The following is a 20,913-nucleotide window of genomic DNA, read 5'->3' as shown; positions in this document are numbered from 1 at the left end:
ATCCCCTGATAACGAGGAGCTTTTCTTTTAAATGACTTGAAACTGACATTTTATGATTATAAATCAAAAATCATTCTGCATTTATTTGAAAATTTCAAATGGAAACTTTTTTTCATGCAGAAAAGCAGAGGTTGAATAATTTATTCATTCGTTTATTAATTGCTATAATAAATAATTTCAGTGTTTCAAATGTTTCCTACCTGTTTCCAGGACAACCACAGTTCTTAACATCATTTATTCCAATTATATTCTGTGAGTGAATTGCATGTGGAGCATGTTAAGTTAAAAATTTCTATTTATTCAAATCAGCTGTTAAAAGATTGCACATCCCAGACATATGAAAAGAGTTGTTAGAGAACTGTCCTCGTGGATCTCTTATATTTACAGAAATTTGTTTTAGTTTTCTCATTACATATTTGTCAATAATCAAGTGTTGCCCAAGAAGAGCTACGTTTAATTAGCGTTCTTTCCGCTGCATTATCTCCGGTAACATAACGTAAAATGATTACAAGGGAATCGCATTGTAAAAGATTTGACGAATAATCCACAATAAGGAAAAAGTGGTTTTCTTTTTTTTTTGTTTCTTTAAAAATAAGATAAAAATCCTTAATGTCAGTCATTAGCTTTGAATGCAAAGTAACCAAGAGGCCAAAATCATTGTCTGCTAACAACTTTGTAGTTTATTTTGTTGATTTACAATCACCTAACTTATTAACGTTCTGATCTAGCACTTCCTATTTATAAGCGAATTATTTGGATATATCTTACGTTGTTAACACGCAAGGCATCTACTTCTCAAGTAGTAAACAAAACTTTGAGTCTTCTTTTGCTTTTTACTTTTGCTGCTTTCAAATGTCTTTTTAAATTCATTTTGTAATTTTTTTTTTTAAGTTTACAACTTTATTGGTTCAAACTAGTTATAAGAGTAGTTTGATTTTCTAGAAACCAATTTACCAAAACTTACACGCATATAGATGGGTCATAAAACTTTGGTGTTCTTTGTTTTGAGGCCTCACACGGGGATTATCTTAACCTCATAATTATCATGACCTCAAAATAAGAACCTTTATGAGTTAAAACAGTCAGAAAATTAAGAATTGCTTTTGAATTAAGACTCAAATAATCTCTTGAAATCGAATGATCTTTTCGCTGTTAGTCGAAGTTTCCCAGAAAGTTTAGAAATAAAATAAAACGCTAAAAAACTTCAGCGGAATAATTTCCGGTGGCGAGACTTTTGTGAAGGATACTTTTTCCAAGGAGGTTTAATACGCAGGAGACGGCATAACGTGACTTTTTTGAAGCCAGTTTTGAAGTTTGGCCGCCATCTTGGTTAACCCAAAAGAATTTCGCGGAACTAAGGATTTTATTTAAAACTTTGTTAAACCAAATCAAAACATTTCAATGATTGCAATCAAATGATTGAATAATTGATCAGTTTATGCTTGGTAACTTATACTATCATGTAAAGAATTATTTGCTAACTGATAGTCTTCTTCAGTTCATTTCAATAACATTTGGAATACTGAAAAAGACATTCAGATAGCTGTATTTCAACATGCTACAAACAGAGACTGTATTTCAGATACTCGAAAGATTCTTGTGAAAAGAAAACCATATGTTTGTGAGTTGAAACGAGTATGTATTTACATGTATATAAGATTTTTATTTAGCTTTATATGATTTACACTGAATAATAATAAAATGATAAATATTGATAAACAGATTTAAATTGACATGCCATCTTGTTCTGCTTATAGGTGTACTTCAAGAGATTGTACTGGTGGCATTATATTTTAATGATATGTAAATGGTTGATACAGAGAGAAAGTTTTCCAAAGTTTTCTGCAAAGTATAAAAATGAAAGTTGATAAATTCATATTTTGATATTGGTGAGGTTATAAACACAGCGATAAAGATATCAAACAAACAACAAATTTTTACTACTGATCTAAAATAATGACAAAGTTATAAGTAAAAAATCATATGTAGTATATTTATTGCAAAAACAAAATCATAATCATAATTTAAAATCATAATTTAACACAAAATCTTTTTTTTGTGTTAAATTTCAAATTTGTAAACTATATCCTGGTTTGTGTTAAATTTCAAATTCGTAAGCTATTTCCTGGTTTGCAAGTACTTTTCAGCATACCAGGTACTGGTATGCTGAAAACTTCTTTTTCTGGCAGTTTATTACCGATTGGTAGGTTTCAAGGCTACCAAGATCCTTACAAACCTACTTTTATCCTGCGTTGCCAAAATATTTTATCTTAAAAAGAAACTCAGCTGCCTACCATAAAAGTTTCATTCAATCAAACATCTTTGGCCTAAAGGACTATCTGCCTCTGTGAGCTCATACAGCTCATTCTTGAGCCATAAAGACATTACTTGCGAGGATGATTGATTCGGCTGACAGACTTTCATTTTCCAGAAGAATCGACCATCTGATATTTCTCGTCTGCTCTTTGAACCTAGTATTTTAACTTAGCAATTTTGCATGTCTCTTTAAGAGTTTATTCCGATGCGTTTTTATGCCAGAGACATTCATAACAGTGTAAGGATCAAGCCTTTTACAAATAAATATGGACATTGTTTGAAACTCCCATCATATTGTCAGTTGCATCAACTTCTCCGTCAATCGTTTCTAATTTTATAGTAGTGTGAGGGCGGTGGATTTTTTATATTTATAATGTCTTCTTATTTTATTTATATGTTTATGTTTTCTTACGTTTGAGGGAAAGGGGAAGGGAAGGTTCGGGTTTGGTTGTTGTTGGATTAGGTATATGGAGGTTGGGAGCTAGGTTGATGGTCTGGGGAGTATTTGGTTAGGAAAGGGCTAGGTTTGGGAATAGTTTGGTTAGGAATGGGCAAGGTTTAATCTAAAAGGGCTAAACTTATAATCGCCGTCCTCAGTATATTCTTTAATATAATAAAAATCAACAAATGTTCTATATAATGTGCAATGGTAAGCACTCTTATATTTGTGTGACGTAAGTGTAATAGCGCGGATATGCTAAGGTGCGCGGTAAAGCATCAAACTTTTCAATAACAATATTTAACGCATATAGTAATAACAACAATAATATTAATAATCGAAATGCAAACAAAAGTACTTACTACTGGTTCTTCTTCTCTTACTTATTTTTCTTAATAAATATTCTCAAATATTCTCATCAATATATATTCTCTTAAAATTAACTCATGCAAATATCAATAAATCAATACAGATAATAACGCTTATTTAAAGTTACTCAAATATCTTTTCTTGCCAATTCTTCTCGTAAGTTTCTCTTTAAAATCTTCGTAAATACTTCTCATAAAATTCTCTTTAAATCTTTAAAAATCCTTTTTTCATAAATTCCTCTTTTAAATCTCTTAAAACTCTTTTCTAAAACTGTCCTCCCAAAAACTGTCTTCTTTTCTTTTTTTTGAGCTTTTTATAGTTTTCGGTTGTTTACCGTTTTGCTACTTATTTATCATTTATTTATATGACAGGTTGAATAAGTTTCCGTGCGTACATCTTTTCTTGGTTGTTGTTATTTTTTCTTTTTCTTTTCGCTTTATCGTTTATTCATATGACAAATTCAATAAGTCTCCGTGCGTACTTTTTGTTGGTTGACTCACTCTTTTTTGTTCGAATATTATATGCTTGAGTCGGGTAAAACTTAAAGATAATGTTTACAATTTTATCATTTTCCCTCCTCACAGTAGGTAAATCTTTCAGTTCAAACTAATGCTGTCGAACTAGAAGAATCTATTGTCATACACTGAAAATCTGTTCAATTTTACCGAACGCGATAACATTTTTTAATTAAATAAAGTATTTTTTCTTAAAAATAACGGAACATTACGTATTTACATAAATTTCAAATACGATTATTTTTTTGTTTAACAAAACATATTCTTAAAAAAACTTGTTGTAAATTAAGTTTTCTACTTTTCGTTTCTTAGAATAAATATGATAAAACATGATAAAATATGATAAAATAAAATACCAATTCTCAAAAAAAGCTAAGCATAAATTTTAATTTACGTTTGTCTAAATTTAGTTTGTTTAATTGTAGTGAAGAAAAAGTATTTGGCGACAATTGCTAACCAACTTAACTTTACAGTTTCTTTGGTCAATTTAGACCAAAGAAACAGTTATTAGGTATAAAATGATAATTGCTAACCAACTTGCAACTGTTGACAGCTGCCAACATAGTAATTTATTAATCGCTTGTACAGAAATCTCAAATAATTAGCATTTATTATATAACTTATGTACCTTTTAGTTCTTAACTACCCATAATGCTGTGTATTAGAAGATTAATAACACAAATCCATGGTAAGCAGCTGAATTTCTTTTTAAGATAAAATATTTTGGCAACTTGGCATCATAATAAAGTTATTCAATTTCTGTATACTGTAATCATAATATAACAGTAAGTATAAAAGTATAGTATATAATATAGGTAAAAAATGATTTAAATATTTCTAATCAAAAATTTATTAAACAGTAAATTATGAATTTTTTAAAAGATGTTTTTACATGCATTTATATCATAAACTAGGAGTGATTATTCCTAAACTTTAAAGGAAAATTATTAATATTTAAAGATATGAACTTTTATGTATCATACATTTTTATCAAGGAATTCCCTTAATAACTTTTAAAATTGTTTTGAATAACAAGTCAAAAAAATTGACTCGATTATTGAAAGCAGGAATATTACAAGGAATAAAATATACAATAATTTATATGTTGTATTTAATATTCTTATTGAATAATATATCCATTATAACTTTAATTATTTTCTTTTGTATTTTTATAAGACCTTATAAAGTGTACATCGGTCACCGCCAAGAGCTCTGATCGTTGCCATCTTGAGAGGTCAATTTTGACTTCGACTTTTTTTGAAAAAAAAAAAACAAAAAAAAAACGCGCTATACAGTTACATTTTGAGATCAGTGCTTTATAGCGACGATTTGTTAACAAGGTGTAAGTCGTATGAATATGACAAAATAAAAGTTGAGGTTGCAGAATAATGGATAGGCAGTAAATGTTTGTTATCAACCATTGTCCAAGTTATTTTTGCAATGAATCATTTTTATAGGAAAAAACAAAAAAACTTTTTTTGTGCTAAAGAAACATCGTAGAAATAAAAAAAAAAGTTACAACGCTGTTTATATGAAAATATTTTTTTCACGTAAAAATTACTCGTTGAGTTCAACAGGCTCTCGGAACAGTAGAAAAATCCAACGTTTTATACTGACAATCTTCTATGAAAAACATGTATATAAACATCATCTTAAATTTTCAAATGCAAGATATTCATATTAAATCTTCTAATTACACATTTAAAAAAAAAAAACAAACTAAAACACTGCACCGTTAAATTTATATACAAACAGCAAGTTGGGGGGTGCATCCTGTCCCAATTTTTAGTTAAGATACAAAATCTCGATGTCTTTCTGATAAAACTTTTCAATACTTTTTCTCTTCAGTTTAAACGCAGCAGTAACAAGTTCATTTTCAGGTAACCAATTTTCTGTGCACAACTTGACTTTAGCGGGTTGTTCGGACTTATTGAGAGCATCTATAAAAAAAAATAATAATATTTTTTTTTTACACATTAAAGACGTTAAAGAACTTTGCGAAGTTCGCTTATGAACTTTTTCTATAACAAAAATGATACCCACTTTTAACAGATAGCGTATTAATCTCTTTCATTATAGCATCAATAACACGTTTGTTTTTGCAAACTTCCTCGAAAGATCCGGAGACTCCTAGTTGGTTAGCAAGTTCCATCAACGCAGTGTGGTTAGGCACAACAAGGAGAATGATGTAGCTCTCTTGGCTGTCACCGTAAGCGCAGCAATTATCAATATAGTGAGAGTCTTTCATTGTTGATTCTACTTTGGCAAGTGATACATATTCACCATGCGATAGCTTGACTAAATCTTTCTTGCGATCTTTAGAAGAAAAAAAAAAAAGAGCATCTTTGTTTTATTTTTTTTTTTTTTATCTTAACAACTTTTACGCAAAAACTTTTAACTTTAAGGATATAAAGTAGGATTGAAACAAAGGGAAAAAAGTTTTTTCAACTTTACAATAAAGTTAAAATTTGTTTCAATGTTTCATTTTCTAAGCAGAATATTACGAACCGTTTGACTAGTAAAAAGAGAGGCGTGTCATTGTGGATCGTTTATAAAATCTAAAAGCTTTATGTACTTTTAAGAGAACAGCTGGAGTTTACACAAAAGTTAAACTCAATTAAAAACATACCAATGATTTTAAAGACCCCGTCAGGATGCACTTCGCCAATATCACCAGTGTAGAACGACCATTTTCCGTCTTCCATTTTGAAAACTTCTGTGGTGGCATCTGGGTTCTCCAGATAACCACTTGCTACGTTTTCACCGCGAATTACGATTTCTCCTCTTGGGTAGGGTTTATCGCTAGTCAAGTAACCACCTTTAAAAAAAATAAATTTTCAGTTGAACAATTTTTTCATAGTTTTAACATAAAATCCAAAAACATTTTGATCTCTGTTATTTTGAAGAAAAAATAATTTGAATGTAACCACCTTCTTCCCAGTTCACAAGCTTTAACTCACAGCAACTAAGGGGTCGGCCGACTCGACCAGTAGAGTGGTCCCAATCTAATTTAAAAAAAAAGAAAAGATTTTTCAATATTTTCTAAGAGTATATAATAGTATTTGAAAAGACGCTTGTGACTTTCATTAAATATTTCTTTGCTTCAGTTAAAATCTGATTTATAAACTTAAGACATTAAATTCAAAGTTATATTGTTTCTTTATTTTGTGGATTGGTGCATCTAGCTAAAACTATTTTGTAGTCTGTTATATGCTTTTAAGGATTAATTTTAATGTAAAAACTTTCCTATAAAATCTTGTAACATCTAAAAGTTTGCAATATTCAGTTGTAGAGGTGGAAAAACAAAAAGAAAAGTGTATTTGGAATAATCAACACAACTAACTTTAAAAGTCAGATTGGGAACAAACAAGAAATTCACTTTTTTTTGTGTGAAGAATTTTAGTAAAAGACGTTCGTTTTGTTTTAGAATTAACGTTAACTTCACAAGAGCTTGAAAAAGCTTCGAAATGTCTAATTATCTTATAGTAAAATATCTAATTATCTTAGAGCAACATATGTAAAGAAAAATGGGTTTTAATTCCTTCTTTCACAAGCACTTGAAGCACCTCTTATTTATAAAAGTAAAAAAAGGATGCTTATGTCAAAGAACCACCTTTATTTTACCGAAAATTATTTACAATAACTATGATTTAAAAAGCATGATCCCTTGAACCAACAATGAATGCAATAAAAATTGCTCATAAAAATAATTACGAGAAGTTACAATTTAATTTTCGCAATCCTACATCAGATCCAGAAATCCTGGGCAAAAATGTGTACACTAAATGACAACACGATCAGATCTCGCCATTGCATATTTGCAACACCGAAACAGAGAATCCAATTAGATATTTAAACCCCACCTGGTTGTTTTAATTCCTTAAAAGGAAATTTATTTTATAATTTATGTCCAAATACTGATTTAAAGAATTGATATAAAAACTTCATATTGCATTGATTTTAATATTATTATTATTGTCTTTATTGAAAATGTTTTTTTTTTTGCCAAACTCAAAATGCTGGAAAGTATAAGTAACTTGATTTAAAGGCTCAAAACGATAATTTGACGTCAGGTGACAAATTTAACTAAACTTTGCATTTTTTTCTATAACACATTTTGATAACATGCTTCATCAACATGCCACTGACAACTTTTCTAACATTTCTAAGTCTGAAATGCAAATACCTTTTCAAAACTTTAAATTCAGGGGCCATGATGTTATTTTCATTACAATAAGGATAATAGTGATATTTATTAGAAAGAAATATTTTTCTGCTAAGTAAGTGAATATAAAAAAAGGATACCTGCACATACAGTTCCACCAGCACAGGTTTCAGTTAGACCATAGCCTTGTCCAACTGGACAACAAAAACAAATGTTCAAAAATTCTTCTGTTTCAGGAGATAATGGTGCACCCCCACACAACATAAAGCGAAGTTCTCCTCCTAAGATAGTTTTGATTTTGCGGAAGACAAATCTAAAAGATATCATTAAAAAAAATACCTTAACACATATTGCCATAAATAACAACAACTACACATATATAACAACAAATCTACATATATAACAACAAATCCACATCCACAAACCTTACAACTAATAAAACCATATATATACTTTATAATCTAATATAATAACAAAAAATAATCAAAAAGTTAAACATACCGGTTTAATAATGGAGTATCATATCCCTTGCGCACTTGTTTCAACTTGTATTGATATGCAAAATGAAAAAGAAGATAGGCCCATCGAGGTCCACAGTTGATTTTGTCCATAACTGCTTTGCGAATTCTGTCAAAAATCATCTAAATATATGAGCAAGTAATTTTTTTGTATAACTTTTGTATAATTATTCATACATGAAATCTTTAGGTTTTTTTTTTTTTATCATTATTAATAAATACAACTACCAATCACATAAAACAAATTCTAACAGCATACTACATGTTCTCATTTTCACTCACATTTAATATACATATAATGGAATAATATAAACAATAAAATTGGGAGCACTAAACTCACTGGAACTGCTGCCATTATGGTTGGTTTGATAACTGATATGTCACCCTTTGAGCCTTTCTTTATCTTTGAGGACTAAAATTAAAGTATTCATGAAATAACAAATTGTAAGCATAAATTCTCTCTTAAAGATGTAGATTATACAGTTTTGGATTTAATGACTGATGCATAGGTTTTTGGACAAATTTTAATTTCATTTTTTTAGTTAATTATATGATCATGTGGTTTGATGCATATTTTAAAAAAATCTATGAAATGTTTACTTTATCATTTAAAATGCAGACCCAGAATCTTTTCAAAAATACCTCAAAACTTTCTATGTTATAAAGCTTTAATATAAAAAATAAAGAAATTGTAAATCGTTTTGAAAAAGAAGGAATAGCTCAAATTCTATGATAACTTAAAAACAACTTGAAACTGGCCAATCAACAATCAAGCAATCAACTTGAAACTGGCCAATCAACAATCAAGCAATCAAACAATTTATGTTGTTTATAAAAATGACTTCTTCCATTCATTCACAAGTTTAATAATTTATTTTGGCCAAGTTTAGCAAGTTTTCATTACTCTAAAGGTTTTCTGACTTTGATGGACAAATATGTCCATTATCTTAATGAAGAATCCAACCTTCCAAATATACCTCAAGCATAACTAACTGAGAGCATTTTTTTTTTTTTCATAACAAATTGAGATCTGTTGCAGATGATGGAGCTTTTTCATGTAAAAAAATAACTGATTTTTGTTCAAAAGTACCGTGGTGTGACCTAACTAAGTCCTATGCTTTAAGAAAGTCCTAATTTAAGAAATGACAAATTTCGTATACATAAAATAAACATTTAGAGAAAAAAATTTAGTTATTTTATCTAACTATATATCTAGTTAAAACAACCAAGTTATTTTCCGTAAATGTTTTTTTTATATATACAAAATTTGTCATTTCTTAAATTAGGACTTTCTTAAAACATAGGACTTTGTTAGGTCACACCACGGTACTTTATTTTAGAAAAAATCATAAAAGTTTTTCATTGTATTTAGAAAATAATATTAAATTTTAATTTCTTCGATAACATATCACCTGTTATGTAGAAGAAAAAAAAAAACACTATTAATGATTTAATGAAAACAAAATATTTTTCAAAAATATTTTTCTAAGCTTTCATGAAATATAAAGAGATTTTAACATCCTAAAAATCAAACATTTACTTGATCTGATAGCGTTAAAGCATTTGAATATCCAATAGGAATGCCACATGCAAGAACACCACATTCTGAAAACAGAAATTTCCAATAATAACAATAACTACTTTGGCAAATATTTTAAGACTTTCTCAAAAAATGCATAATCTGCCTTTTTTTATATTTAATTTAAAATATCAGTCACACTAGATGATCACTTTGTTAAGTTGTTATGACTGGTTATAATGCTTAATCAATTTATATCAAACAGTGTACTGCCTCACCTACAGTAAGTTCCAAAATGTGTGCAAGCGGTAAATAACCAATGTACCTATCTTGCGCACTAAATATTAACCAATTATATTCTAATATTGCAAATATATAAAAATTTACATCACTGATTACAAAACATTTCTTTGAAAACAGTTTACAATAGCATAAAGGTTTACGTGAGAGTAGGGATGCATGCAAATGCACCATCTAAGCAACTTGTGACATTTTTATGAGTAAGTATGACACCTAAAATAAAAAACATCTAAAACCAAACTTTATTTTAGCTTATTTGTGACTATTTAACAAATAAACAAACTTTATTTTAGCTTATTTGTGACTATTTAACAAATAAACAAAAGCAAAAAAAGTATTAAAAAAACAACAACAACAATCACATTCTTTAGCTGAAAGAATTTGTAAATGGTCATTTTAATAAGACAAAAAATTTAACCTTTAGGTATTCCAGTAGACCCACTTGTGTACATTACAACAGCAATATCATCTGGCAAAGGTGACTCAACAGGTTCATTTACTAAAAGTTATAAAGAATTAACAACATAAACCTCACTTCCAGCATGTCACATTAAAAAATCAGAAAAAAACATAGAAACATTAATTCCACAACATGTAATGTAGTTGTTAAAAACATAAAAAGGATTGCAATTTTTAAAATTACTTATATTCATTATTATTTGATGTTTTTTTTGTACCATATTGCTACTTTTAATTTGTAATAATTTCATTGTAATAATAACATTAACAACAACTTTGATGCACATTATAAGATGAAACCACTCTCAATTTTTAAACTGAGGTTTTGTACAAAAACAAACCTTCAAAATAAGATAAAAAATACTATCAATAATCCTAACATAAGCCCCTTACTTTACATACGCAAAAACGAAGTATACACAGCCTGATTGATTCATTGTAACACTTACTATTTTTTAATTTTGCACCTAAATCTTCTACTTGATGCAGCGAATAAATCCGAGTTTCCTCAGGAAATTCACTAAGGGTTGACTTTTTTGCGTCACCAAAATATATGATAGTTTGCACAAACTTTAACTGCGGTAAAATTTTTTTAAGTTTAGGCAATAATCCGGCATCTGTAAAAACAACATGGGACTTCACTTGATTGAAACCATAAGCTATTGCATCATCTCCAAGAGTGGTGTAGATAGTCACAACTAAAATTAAAAATATACAACAAATGAAAATGGTAAAAAAAAAGCTATTTAATTTATTTAAAAAGTTAGTTGAATGTAAAAAGGTGTTGGTTATATATAAAATGAGGTGTATTTATACCTATTCTATACCTTAGATTTATGTCTATTTTCAAAAGCAAACAAAGAGTAAAAAAATTTAGATTTTACAAAATCCTTGCCACTAAAGTCCATCCTGTATTAAGCAGTTTAAGCCACAAGCACAAAGCAACTTACTGGATAGCAATTAGTTTGAAGCTTAAAATAACAATGTTGCTCTTGTGAATGGAAACTTCTAAAAAATTGTTGGAAAACACTGCTACAGTAGGCAGGTATTTTTTATCAAAAATCTTTAAAGCTACTAAAGGGAATGAATAAACCATATTGTAAGCCTTAAAGTGACAGATGCTTATGTTGTCATTCCAAAAGTGAACAATAATCCCAAGTTGGGTCTTATTTTAACAGAATATGTTCAAACAGCCACTGAAAAGACCGCATATATTGAAACAGTTAGAAGAACTCTCAGAAATTAAAGACTTAACTGCAAATATTTAAACCAAATCAAAAAATGAATAGTGCAAATCATTATATTAACAAAGGATTTGAGTTTTGGAAAACATTTACAGATAAAACTAAAAAAAAAAATGTCTGAAAGATGCCGTTACGCTTTGAGGATTGATGACAGCAAGAGGGGGCTGCCAAATCAGAAACTTTAGAGTTTTACCTCTCTGACTTTTGAATGAGCATAAATGCTCAGAAGAGAAACTTTACCACTTCATTAAGTAATTGTTAGGGTGAAAGTAAAGAACAGTTATATAATTTGTAACAAAAGAGAAGAATCAGTAACTGTAAAATAGACAACTCACTTGGAAAATTTCTTAGGAAACAAGCCTGAGCTGAAAGCATCCATTCTGTCTTTGTTTCAGCAAAAATAAGTACATAGTCTTTAGACTTTACACCAAGAGCCTTAATACCACTGCTAATGCGTCTGACATGTTCATACGCTTGATTATATGTCAACCATTGATATTCACCTAAAATTACTTTTTTAAATACACGACCATTAGCTTGAATTTCATCCTCTTCAGCAATGAGCTCCCGGGTTCCCATACAATTTTTATCTCCATGTTCCTGTACAGACTTTCTGAAATTGAAAATTTCAATTACTATTCATTTAAAACAAAAATCATGAGACCGTTATATTGGATATTTTTTAAGGCTGAGTTACATTTACTTAGAAGGTAATTATTGTGACTACATTATTTAGCTATAAAAAATAGCAGAATGGATAAATCCATTTTTATTTTTAAACTAAATAGTATAAGAATTTTCAAAAGAGACTAAATCAAGTTTTTGTGATTGTAAAATTTATTAAAAGAGCAGAAGTCCCAATACAGATTCAAGTTACACTTTCTGTTCGTCTAAATTTTGAGATGAAGAATCTTAGTAATACTATAGGCTTACAATTTAAAACTTGCACTTCAAAACTAGGAAAATTCCTGCTAGGTTTACAATTAGACTTACACTTTAAAACTAGGAAAAATGCTGCAACAGAAAAAAGAAAATTCAATCACATTCATCTATAGGAAAAATCCGTGATACTACTTTCCTTGCACAATTTGGAATGAAGTGATTTAGAATGAGAGTTGATAACCTTGTTTAGAATAGCTTTTATAAATTATTTTTTAAAAAAAAAAAAAACTTTCTTTCCAGTTATTAGTACTCAATAATAGGATTATTAGATTTATGATGTTTATTCCTTCATTCTATTTAAAACTTGCTGGCGAACCTTTTGTGCATGTAAAACGTTAGAGAAACATATTCTAATTACATTTTTTTTTTAAAAAAAAAAATTTCTTTTAACATTTATGTTTCCATTATCTAAGATTTTGTAGTTCTTCCATATGGGTTTTAGGATACTAGTAAAACACAACATCCTTATGCCTTTTTTAGCCTTTTTTTTTTTTTTTCTAAAAAGATAGTTACTCTTTACTATGTTCATCCAAGTTAAACTCATTTAATTATGCTTAATCTCTAGTTACATAGTTACATATTTTATATTTAAAGAAATTATTGATATTGCATTCAATAAGACAACACTAACAAATAAATACATACTTAAATAGACTGTCTATAGTTTGGCAACCAGCAAAGCCACTTCTTAGTTCATGTAGTGACTCTATGTTTCGATATGGTCCACCCTGTAAACCACTAATGGACTTAGCTTGCAAAGTGCCGCATTTTGGTTTGGCGAAATTTCCACTTACGATGTACCAAGGAATAAATGAAAAATGGTGCCAAAACCAGCCAACAACGTTTAATGCTTTTAAAATATATAATTCAAAATATGTAATATCATTTGGAAATGTCATTTCTCTTCAGAATTTACACCGCGAGGTTTAGGTAATGATACTTAACACCTCACGCTTTCTTCAGAGGTTGCTCTTCGGAAGGAACAACTGATTCAAGGTCAGAGTTCAAATATGTAATGGCCGCACTTCAAACTGTTTATAGTTTTAGCATCGTTAAACTCTCTAAACTTTGCATTGAGCGTGTATAAACATCTATCTTCAATTTTGGTAACAATTAAAAAAAAAAAAGATATTTTAAGTTCTGTAAATTGGTTGATAAAGAGTTTTCTGTTAATCAAATACTTAATCACGTAACAACATTGAATTTCGCAAGAAAGCATTATGATTGTGCGTACGACCCTATATATTGTTTACAATGTTTTCATTGACGGATATTGAATTTAAAAACGTTAATACGTAAAAAATCTACAGCAGCGCTGTGTACTTTTTTACGTAATAACGTTTTTTAGATTTTTTAGAAAAAACGTCTTACGTATTGACTTTTTTTGTGTGTGCACAAACTTTTCACAAATTTCGAACTTCAGTTATGAACTTCATGTTAAAGTTATGAACTTCATGTTAAACGATAAAAAGTTTAACTACTAAAATTCAATCAATTTTAATTTTCAGTATCGCTTTTTTTTAAATTGGAACCAGACGATTTTCTTTATTTAATCATAAAATTTGAAAGTTTTTGAGCATCAATTAAAACTACGTGTGACATCTTGATTTCTCTTCCAGGGTAAACTTACATATGCGAAATAGAGGAAGTTTAGAGTGAAGCCGTGAGTTCCTCTATAAAGTTTGCGAACTACTTTTTTAATCATTGTTAAAGTCTGATGTAATCTAGTGAAACGAAATTCAAATGAAAAGAAAAAAGATGCTAATAGATTTGCTTATAAATAGATACTAATAAATTTGTCTTACAATAACGTTTAATCATGAACCAACGTATGCAATAACCTTATACGCTTATTGGATCCGTCGCAAAGCGGCTCCCTGGTCTGCACGAATCTGGTGATGGGCACGAGAATTAATACCTATTTTAATTTCTGATGTTCTATTTATAAAGTTTTCCATATTTTTTTTTTTCTTTTAAAACTATTGCAATAGTTTGTTAGTTTGATTCGTTTTTTGTTTTTTATTTATTTTTAGTTTAGTTTTTTTATTTTTAGCACTTTGATTTTTTCTCTATTTATTTACTTTTATCTTTCGTCTTCTAAAGGAAAAAGAAATAAAAAATGTGATGATCTTGTATTTGATCTTAATTTTTGAAGTTGATCTTGTATTATAGAATCGCGTTAAAACTTCTTTGGGTTCGTGTTAAAATATGAAGGGTGGAAGGGTAAAACCGGTGATGTCACAATTTTTTCATTTTGAGAAAAACAGAAAAGAAAGTTTGAACAAGCTATGCTTAGCTTCATAACTTTGTTTTAGGTTTTAAATTTAGTATTATCTGTTGATTTTTTTTTAATGATTTATTTAATTGCAATAATGTAGCAACATACTTGCTATATAGTAGGGTGAATAACTCGAAAAATCTGAAAATGTGACATCACTGTTTTTCCCCTTGAACCCTTCATATATAAAGGCCCATTTTTAAGTTCTTTGTAATTCTATCCAAAAATTTTTACGAAGCTATTAATTATCAAATATACCATCAAAAATTGTAAATAACTCGCCGCCTTAAGTAGTTGCTTTAGGTGCATAAATCTTATGTATGTCTATGTGTAGATGTTCAGACCCGATGTGAGGATAAGTGAAGCCCACGCTAACTTGCTCTGGTGTGTAACTTATTCTGCTGCAAAGGGGGAAAAGCTTTCCGGTAGCCACCCCTCGTGAGAAACCTTTAAGGGTAAATTTTTTTGAAATTTGTTTTCAAAAATCAGTAAAAACGCTTAATGACTTTATTCTAACTTTTTTTTAAGCACCAAGCGAAATTTAAAACAATTATATTATCGGTATATATATACTTTTTATGTTATTATTATTTATGGAGTATTTGCTTTTTATAATTGTTTATTATGTTATCAATATTTGCAGCAACTCGTCTTTTATTAATCGCTTTACGACCGCCATTTTTAATAGCCAAAAGCTTCATGATCGATTGGTTCTTTTTTATTGGTTCATTGTTTTATCTACAAATATGTAAAATATATAATAATGTGGAGCATTTCTGATTGAATTACAGAAAAAAATGGATAAACTAACTGTGAAAAAAACTCCTAAAGTTAAATCGATAATTGATGATTGCGTTATGGAGGTAAAATACTATAATTTAGGTTAAAATCCCTTCGTCCGGCAAAGCTTGACGAAATAAATAAATGAATTCGGAAAAAAAAAAAACTCTAGATTACCAGGTAACCGAAAATTTAAACCATCTCTCTCTAAGATAGAAATAAGTTGCACCCGTTTTATTTTAGATTTGATCGCCAGATTTCTTTATAATAATATTTTAATTTTTTTCGCTCGGCTTTGCATTATCAGTTTGTAGTTTTGCAATTTCAGTTCGTAACAGCTGATCTTGTTAATGCACAGTTAATCCTCTAAACATATATTCTTTAAATATAAATATCAGTTTTATCATCATATCTTAATACATGGTTCGTAATAGGTCTGGAAAAATATTTGTTTTTGACAAAAGAAAACCTGGAAAAGTTTATGAATTCTTTGCAAAATCTTTCAAAGTTAGAGAAAATTTTAACAGTGTTAATTTATAAAATAATGGTTAAATTATTAAGCGTCCACTGTTAGTGATTTTTTTTTTCCTTTCTTTTTTCATACTTGTTCATTTTACAATATATTTTTTGCAATCAAGCTTTCATGTCTGAAGTGATGAATTCTTGTTCAAATTATATGCTAAATAGTAATAAAAAAATAATTTTTTTAGGATTAAATTTTGCAAAAATACTGTAAAAGTTACTGATATAACAGACATAGGTGTAATTTATTTTTGCTATTTTTTATCTTATGAACTAAAGATGTAAGTAATATGTCTATATAAAATTGTAAGTAATATATCCATAAGAAATATAATATATTTATATAAATTATCTTTAGGATGGTAAACAATACTATAAAGTTCAGTATGAAGAAGATTGGATTTTGAAATCTGATTTAGAAAGTTTTTCTACCATAATAGAAAATTATAAAAGTCATATAAAACCCCAGGTATCATAAATTATCATATATATATATATATATATATATATATATATATATATATATATATATAAGTTTTTGTTTTGTAATGTTAAGTACACTTAGACTAATTTTAAATTGATTTTTAATGTTTTAATTACATATATAGTATTTAAGTTAATGTTTAAACTAAATCTTTGTGATTTGCATTCAAAGTAAATTATAAATATTCAATCAATTAGCATACTCTTTTTAGATTGAACTGCTAACTCAAATACATAATGGTGACAGTTCAATTTGTGTGCTTAAAATTGGAGGACTTTCAGGTGATTTTCCTTTCAAAAATCTGGGGGATAGTTTACTGCTGGAAAAAATAAAAGAGGTAAGAGTTACTTTGAAATAACTTTAAAGCATTTTTTCAAATTTATTTTATACTTAGTTCTATATATCACTTATTTTTATTCAATTATATACAATAAATATGTATTTTATATAACTTTTTAGCTTAGCAAAAAGCAAAATCAATCCTTTGAGAGTGAGGATAAAGCAGAAAGTTCTCAGTGTCAATTGGTATACAATTGTGTTAATAGTAATAATAAGTCAGAAGTTTCTAGTCCAACTGACATAGCTCAAACAGCTCAGCTGGAGTTCTTCACACAAACAGGGCAACCATTTGATCATTTAAAATATGCTGTGGGTAGCAAATCAAAAAGTCGGCAATCATTTAAAATGTATAAGTGCAGTATTTGTGGTGCTGATTTTGTTCATCGCACACATTTGAAAATTCATGAAAGAATACACACAGGTGAAAAAAAAAAGGGAAATTTACATGTGCACACAAAAATACATACAGGTGTTAGAGATTATGTATGTTCATTTTGTAAAAGGACATTTGTTACCAACGCTCAACTCTGTGTTCATGAGCGTACACATACCAACCCTAATAAACGTTGTCAATATAGCCTGTCTAAAAGAGTTTTTGAAGAAAATAAATTTTCAACACCTTCTTTTGCTAATAATATACACAAGAATCAACATCAATCATTATTCAGCAAGATCTCCACTAACATTTCATTTTTATCAGGAGAAGATATTTCTTCAAAAAATATTTCAACCAACCATTCAGCTGGTAATAGTGAAGAAATTGTGCAAGTTCTGATGGTTGAAAAGTAGAAATTAGCACAGAGTATAAAGTTTGAATTTGTTATGAATGATGAAGGAAAGCTTTCTAGACCAGAGGCAAAAAGTATTGGATCAATGGCGCTGTTAGGACAATGCTCAAATCTTTTTTTAAATACGTATTAATCCACTGGTCTGAACTATACACTGAACTATACACTGAACCTCAATCTTCGTTTTTAGTTGTTGTATGGTATTTAACAAAAAGTTTTAGTTTGTCAATTCTGTGTTGAATGACACCTACAGGCTTCTCTTGATATTTTTATATTCATTTTTCAAATCAATAAACACTAAACTAGTGCTTTTTTATTAGTTGTTGTTGTTTTTTTTTTTTGTAAAGTTCCATTTTTTCCGACTATCTTTAACAGAACATCAGTGAAGAAAACAGTTTATATGGTCGATAATTGCAATCTATTTAATACAAATTAAGAACATATACACTGCCAAAAACTATAGAAGTAAATTTATTGTTTCTGACTTAAGAACTTAACTTATTTTTAAAAATTTATTATAAAAGAGGCGCGTTCAAAACTTCTCGCTGTGAGTAGGATTTGAACCTACGCGGGAAGATCCCATTTGATTTCGAGTCAAACGCCTTAACCACTCGGCCATCACAGCTCACTTCAATATGAGATTAATTTTTATTTTATATTACAATTTCGAGTATTAAAGTAAGTTTTTAGGTCTGGGGCCAATGATATAAACAATTCGAAGTTTTTTTCGAGAAAAAAAATCTTTCGTAAAAACGAAATTTTTCACGTACGAAAAAAAGTTCGCAATCTCGAAGAATTTATCGCTGTTTGTATTTTTTTCGGCCATTGCTATAAAGCATAAAACGCATACGTCACTAAAATTCACGAACTTTTTTTATCCGTAATATATAGTGGTAATATAATAGTAATTTTTATTGTAAATTTTATTTAGTAGGCCTACTTAATAAATTTTATTAGTCATTAAGTATGCTGTGCTGTCCATTCTATTTATATGAATATTTTTACATTCTAGTATTTGGTGTTTAAAAAAATTGTTTAAAATTAAAGTAGGAACATGGATTTAATTTTTTCGGATGAAGACTTACATTTCGAAGTTGAAGAAAATGAGCTTCGCCACCGATTGCCTCGAGAGGTTGGTGTTTAAAACATTACTTAAAATTACTATATATATATATATTTTTTAATGATTTTTTATCGAACAAAATCAGAAATCATACTAAATAGGCGCAGAAATTATATTTTTGTTTTGTTTTTCAATATCATTTTAGTTAAATGGTCGCTTTTTTAACGAAGATGTTTCTGACAACGTTTTTCGAGAGCAGTATCGAGTCCCAAAAGCTGTATTAGATTTTTTAGAAACTAGGCTTAAATATGATTTGCAACATTACACTAAGCGCAAATAAAAGCATTTCAGTACTTCTACAAATAATGGTATTTCTTCATTTTATTGGCACAAATGTTTTTTTTCATGTTCTCAGAGACTGTCATGGAATCTCTACCAACACAATTTATCGTATTATACAGTGTAGGAGAAGCTATTTTCAATGTTAGTGTATTAAGTTAATAAAACTATTGGAAGTATATATATATTTACATATATATATATATATATATATATATATATATATATATATATATATATATATATATATATATATATATATATATATATATATATATATATATATATATATATATATATATATATATGTATATTTACATATATATAAAATTGATATATACTATACATTACATCATGTTATCATTGTTAATTTTATATACTGTAATATATCTCTGCTGTTTTTGAATAGAATGATTAAATTGCCTTTATTATTACCCTTGTTATATATCATTAGCACTGTTAGTAGTTTACTTTACATTAGTTTATAACTATTTGTATATAAACTTGAATGTAAAATCTTTATTTAGAAATATGATTGATTGATTACATACTTATATTATGTTAATATATACTATATATTAAAAACTTATACTATAACATTTGTAAATATATATATATATATATATATATATATATATATATATATATATATATATATGTATAGGTATGTATATATACATATATATACATATATATATATATATATATATATATATATATATATATATATATATATATATATATACATATATACATATATTTAAAATATAATGTAGCAATACATATTTTTATTTAAATAGTTTGCTAATTAAAACATACTAAGCTTCCCCTCTTTGTTTTCTCTGATTTTTATTGCTAGTAACATTTTAAGTTCTTTAAACAGCATTTTATTTTGTTGTGTATTTGTGTATTATTTTGTTGTGTATTTGTGTATTATATGGCATATTTATCGACTATTTATTCTTTTCTTTAGTCAAACACTATGAAAAATTTGTTTAACCAGCATTACTATCGAAAACCTTCATAAATAAGTATGGAATTTTAAATATTCATGCATGCATTGTTAACGAAGCACAACAAGGAACTGAATAATCGATTAAATGCAGATTTTAAGTAATTAGTTTATTATGGAGTTACCAAAATCCTTTTAAGCTTTATCTATAAAGTATCTGCATAAAAACACAAACAAAGAATGTTCAATGATTTTGAAGCGCTAACGTTGTTCCAACAATGGCCGCCAAAAATCACGAAGAAAATATCTAAAATTAAGATCAAAAATCTATCTGAAGTTTTTTTTCGAAAAAACGCATTTTTTATCTGAAAAGGCGATTCCCTTGTTCGTTTATAGCATTGGATTTAATAGCGAAGTTTTTATCTTAAAAACGGAGTTTTTTGAATGTTTATAGCAATGGACTTTTTTTTTCTTCGCTTTTTACGGTAAAGACTTCGTGTTTTACGGAAAAAACTTCGTGTTTTATGTTTATAGCATTGGCCCCTGTACAAACTTCTGGACAACCGTCTAATACAACCGTTC

At 28.2% G+C, this 20,913-nt stretch overlaps 4 protein-coding genes and 1 non-coding gene across 22 annotated transcripts in view; 1 reads left to right on the top strand and 4 right to left on the bottom strand.

Annotated features, from left to right (window-relative positions):
• The window catches only part of LOC145191522 (uncharacterized), a 12,172-nt gene extending 12,041 nt beyond the window's left edge, over positions 1-131 (bottom strand). For all 18 annotated transcript variants that reach the window (XM_090066390.1, XM_090066391.1, XM_090066395.1 and 15 more), the window contains exon 1: positions 1-131. This exon is cut by the window's left edge and continues 3 nt beyond it. The gene's annotated coding sequence lies outside the window, so the exon portion shown is untranslated.
• LOC145191277 (uncharacterized) overlaps positions 1-249 on the bottom strand; it is a 23,060-nt gene extending 22,811 nt beyond the window's left edge. Inside the window, exon 1 of the mRNA XM_090066408.1 lies at positions 201-249. Coding sequence (XP_089922534.1) covers positions 201-234 — 34 coding nt within the window. The 5' untranslated portion in view covers positions 235-249. The remainder of the gene's footprint in view (positions 1-200) is intronic.
• A 4,995-nt stretch (positions 250-5,244) lies between these two features.
• Positions 5,245-14,032, bottom strand: LOC145191269 (long-chain-fatty-acid--CoA ligase 4-like). The gene is made up of 14 exons (XM_090066387.1): positions 13,432-14,032; positions 12,180-12,457; positions 11,050-11,298; positions 10,560-10,640; positions 10,285-10,354; positions 10,120-10,178; positions 9,863-9,927; positions 8,663-8,734; positions 8,306-8,445; positions 7,945-8,117; positions 6,570-6,644; positions 6,269-6,457; positions 5,683-5,955; positions 5,245-5,579 (listed from the first exon to the last, which is right to left on the bottom strand). Exons 1-14 carry the CDS (start codon positions 13,683-13,685, stop codon positions 5,425-5,427), a joined length of 2,133 nt encoding a protein of 710 aa, XP_089922513.1. The 5' UTR covers positions 13,686-14,032; the 3' UTR covers positions 5,245-5,424.
• A 1,754-nt stretch (positions 14,033-15,786) lies between these two features.
• LOC149882385 (uncharacterized) lies at positions 15,787-18,357 on the top strand. Its single transcript, XM_090065781.1, has 4 exons — positions 15,787-15,927; positions 16,725-16,835; positions 17,062-17,187; positions 17,310-18,357. Exons 1-4 carry the CDS (start codon positions 15,862-15,864, stop codon positions 17,976-17,978), a joined length of 972 nt encoding a protein of 323 aa, XP_089921907.1. The 5' UTR covers positions 15,787-15,861; the 3' UTR covers positions 17,979-18,357.
• A 163-nt stretch (positions 18,358-18,520) lies between these two features.
• On the bottom strand, positions 18,521-18,602 carry Trnas-cga (transfer RNA serine (anticodon CGA)). Its single transcript has one exon. It is a non-coding gene; the product is annotated as a tRNA-Ser (tRNA).
• Between the last annotated feature and the right edge of the window lie 2,311 nt (positions 18,603-20,913).

This window comes from Hydra viridissima, unplaced genomic scaffold (assembly GCF_058129835.1).
Source record: "Hydra viridissima isolate aposymbiotic clone 2 unplaced genomic scaffold, HvirCarnegie_v1 scaffold_11, whole genome shotgun sequence".
NCBI lineage: Eukaryota > Metazoa > Cnidaria > Hydrozoa > Anthoathecata > Hydridae > Hydra > Hydra viridissima.
The sequence above is the reverse complement of the archived record's forward strand: the minus strand, read 5'-3'. Positions and strand labels throughout refer to the sequence as shown.

What these genes read in the sequence shown, in the direction of transcription:
- LOC145191269 (XM_090066387.1), bottom strand. Translation starts at nt 13,685, where the DNA reads ATGACATTTCCAAATGATATTACATATTTTGAATTATATATTTTAAAA. An exon ending in CATTTTGGAACTTACTGTAG is followed by an intron (nt 9,928 to 10,119) that starts GTGAGGCAGTAC and finishes TTCTGTTTTCAG; the next exon opens with AATGTGGTGTTCTTGCATGT. An exon ending in CGGGGTCTTTAAAATCATTG is followed by an intron (nt 5,956 to 6,268) that starts GTATGTTTTTAA and finishes TTTCTTCTAAAG; the next exon opens with ATCGCAAGAAAGATTTAGTC.
- LOC149882385 (XM_090065781.1), top strand. Translation starts at nt 15,862, where the DNA reads ATGGATAAACTAACTGTGAAAAAAACTCCTAAAGTTAAATCGATAATT. An exon ending in TTGATGATTGCGTTATGGAG is followed by an intron (nt 15,928 to 16,724) that starts GTAAAATACTAT and finishes AATTATCTTTAG; the next exon opens with GATGGTAAACAATACTATAA. An exon ending in AAAGTCATATAAAACCCCAG is followed by an intron (nt 16,836 to 17,061) that starts GTATCATAAATT and finishes TACTCTTTTTAG; the next exon opens with ATTGAACTGCTAACTCAAAT.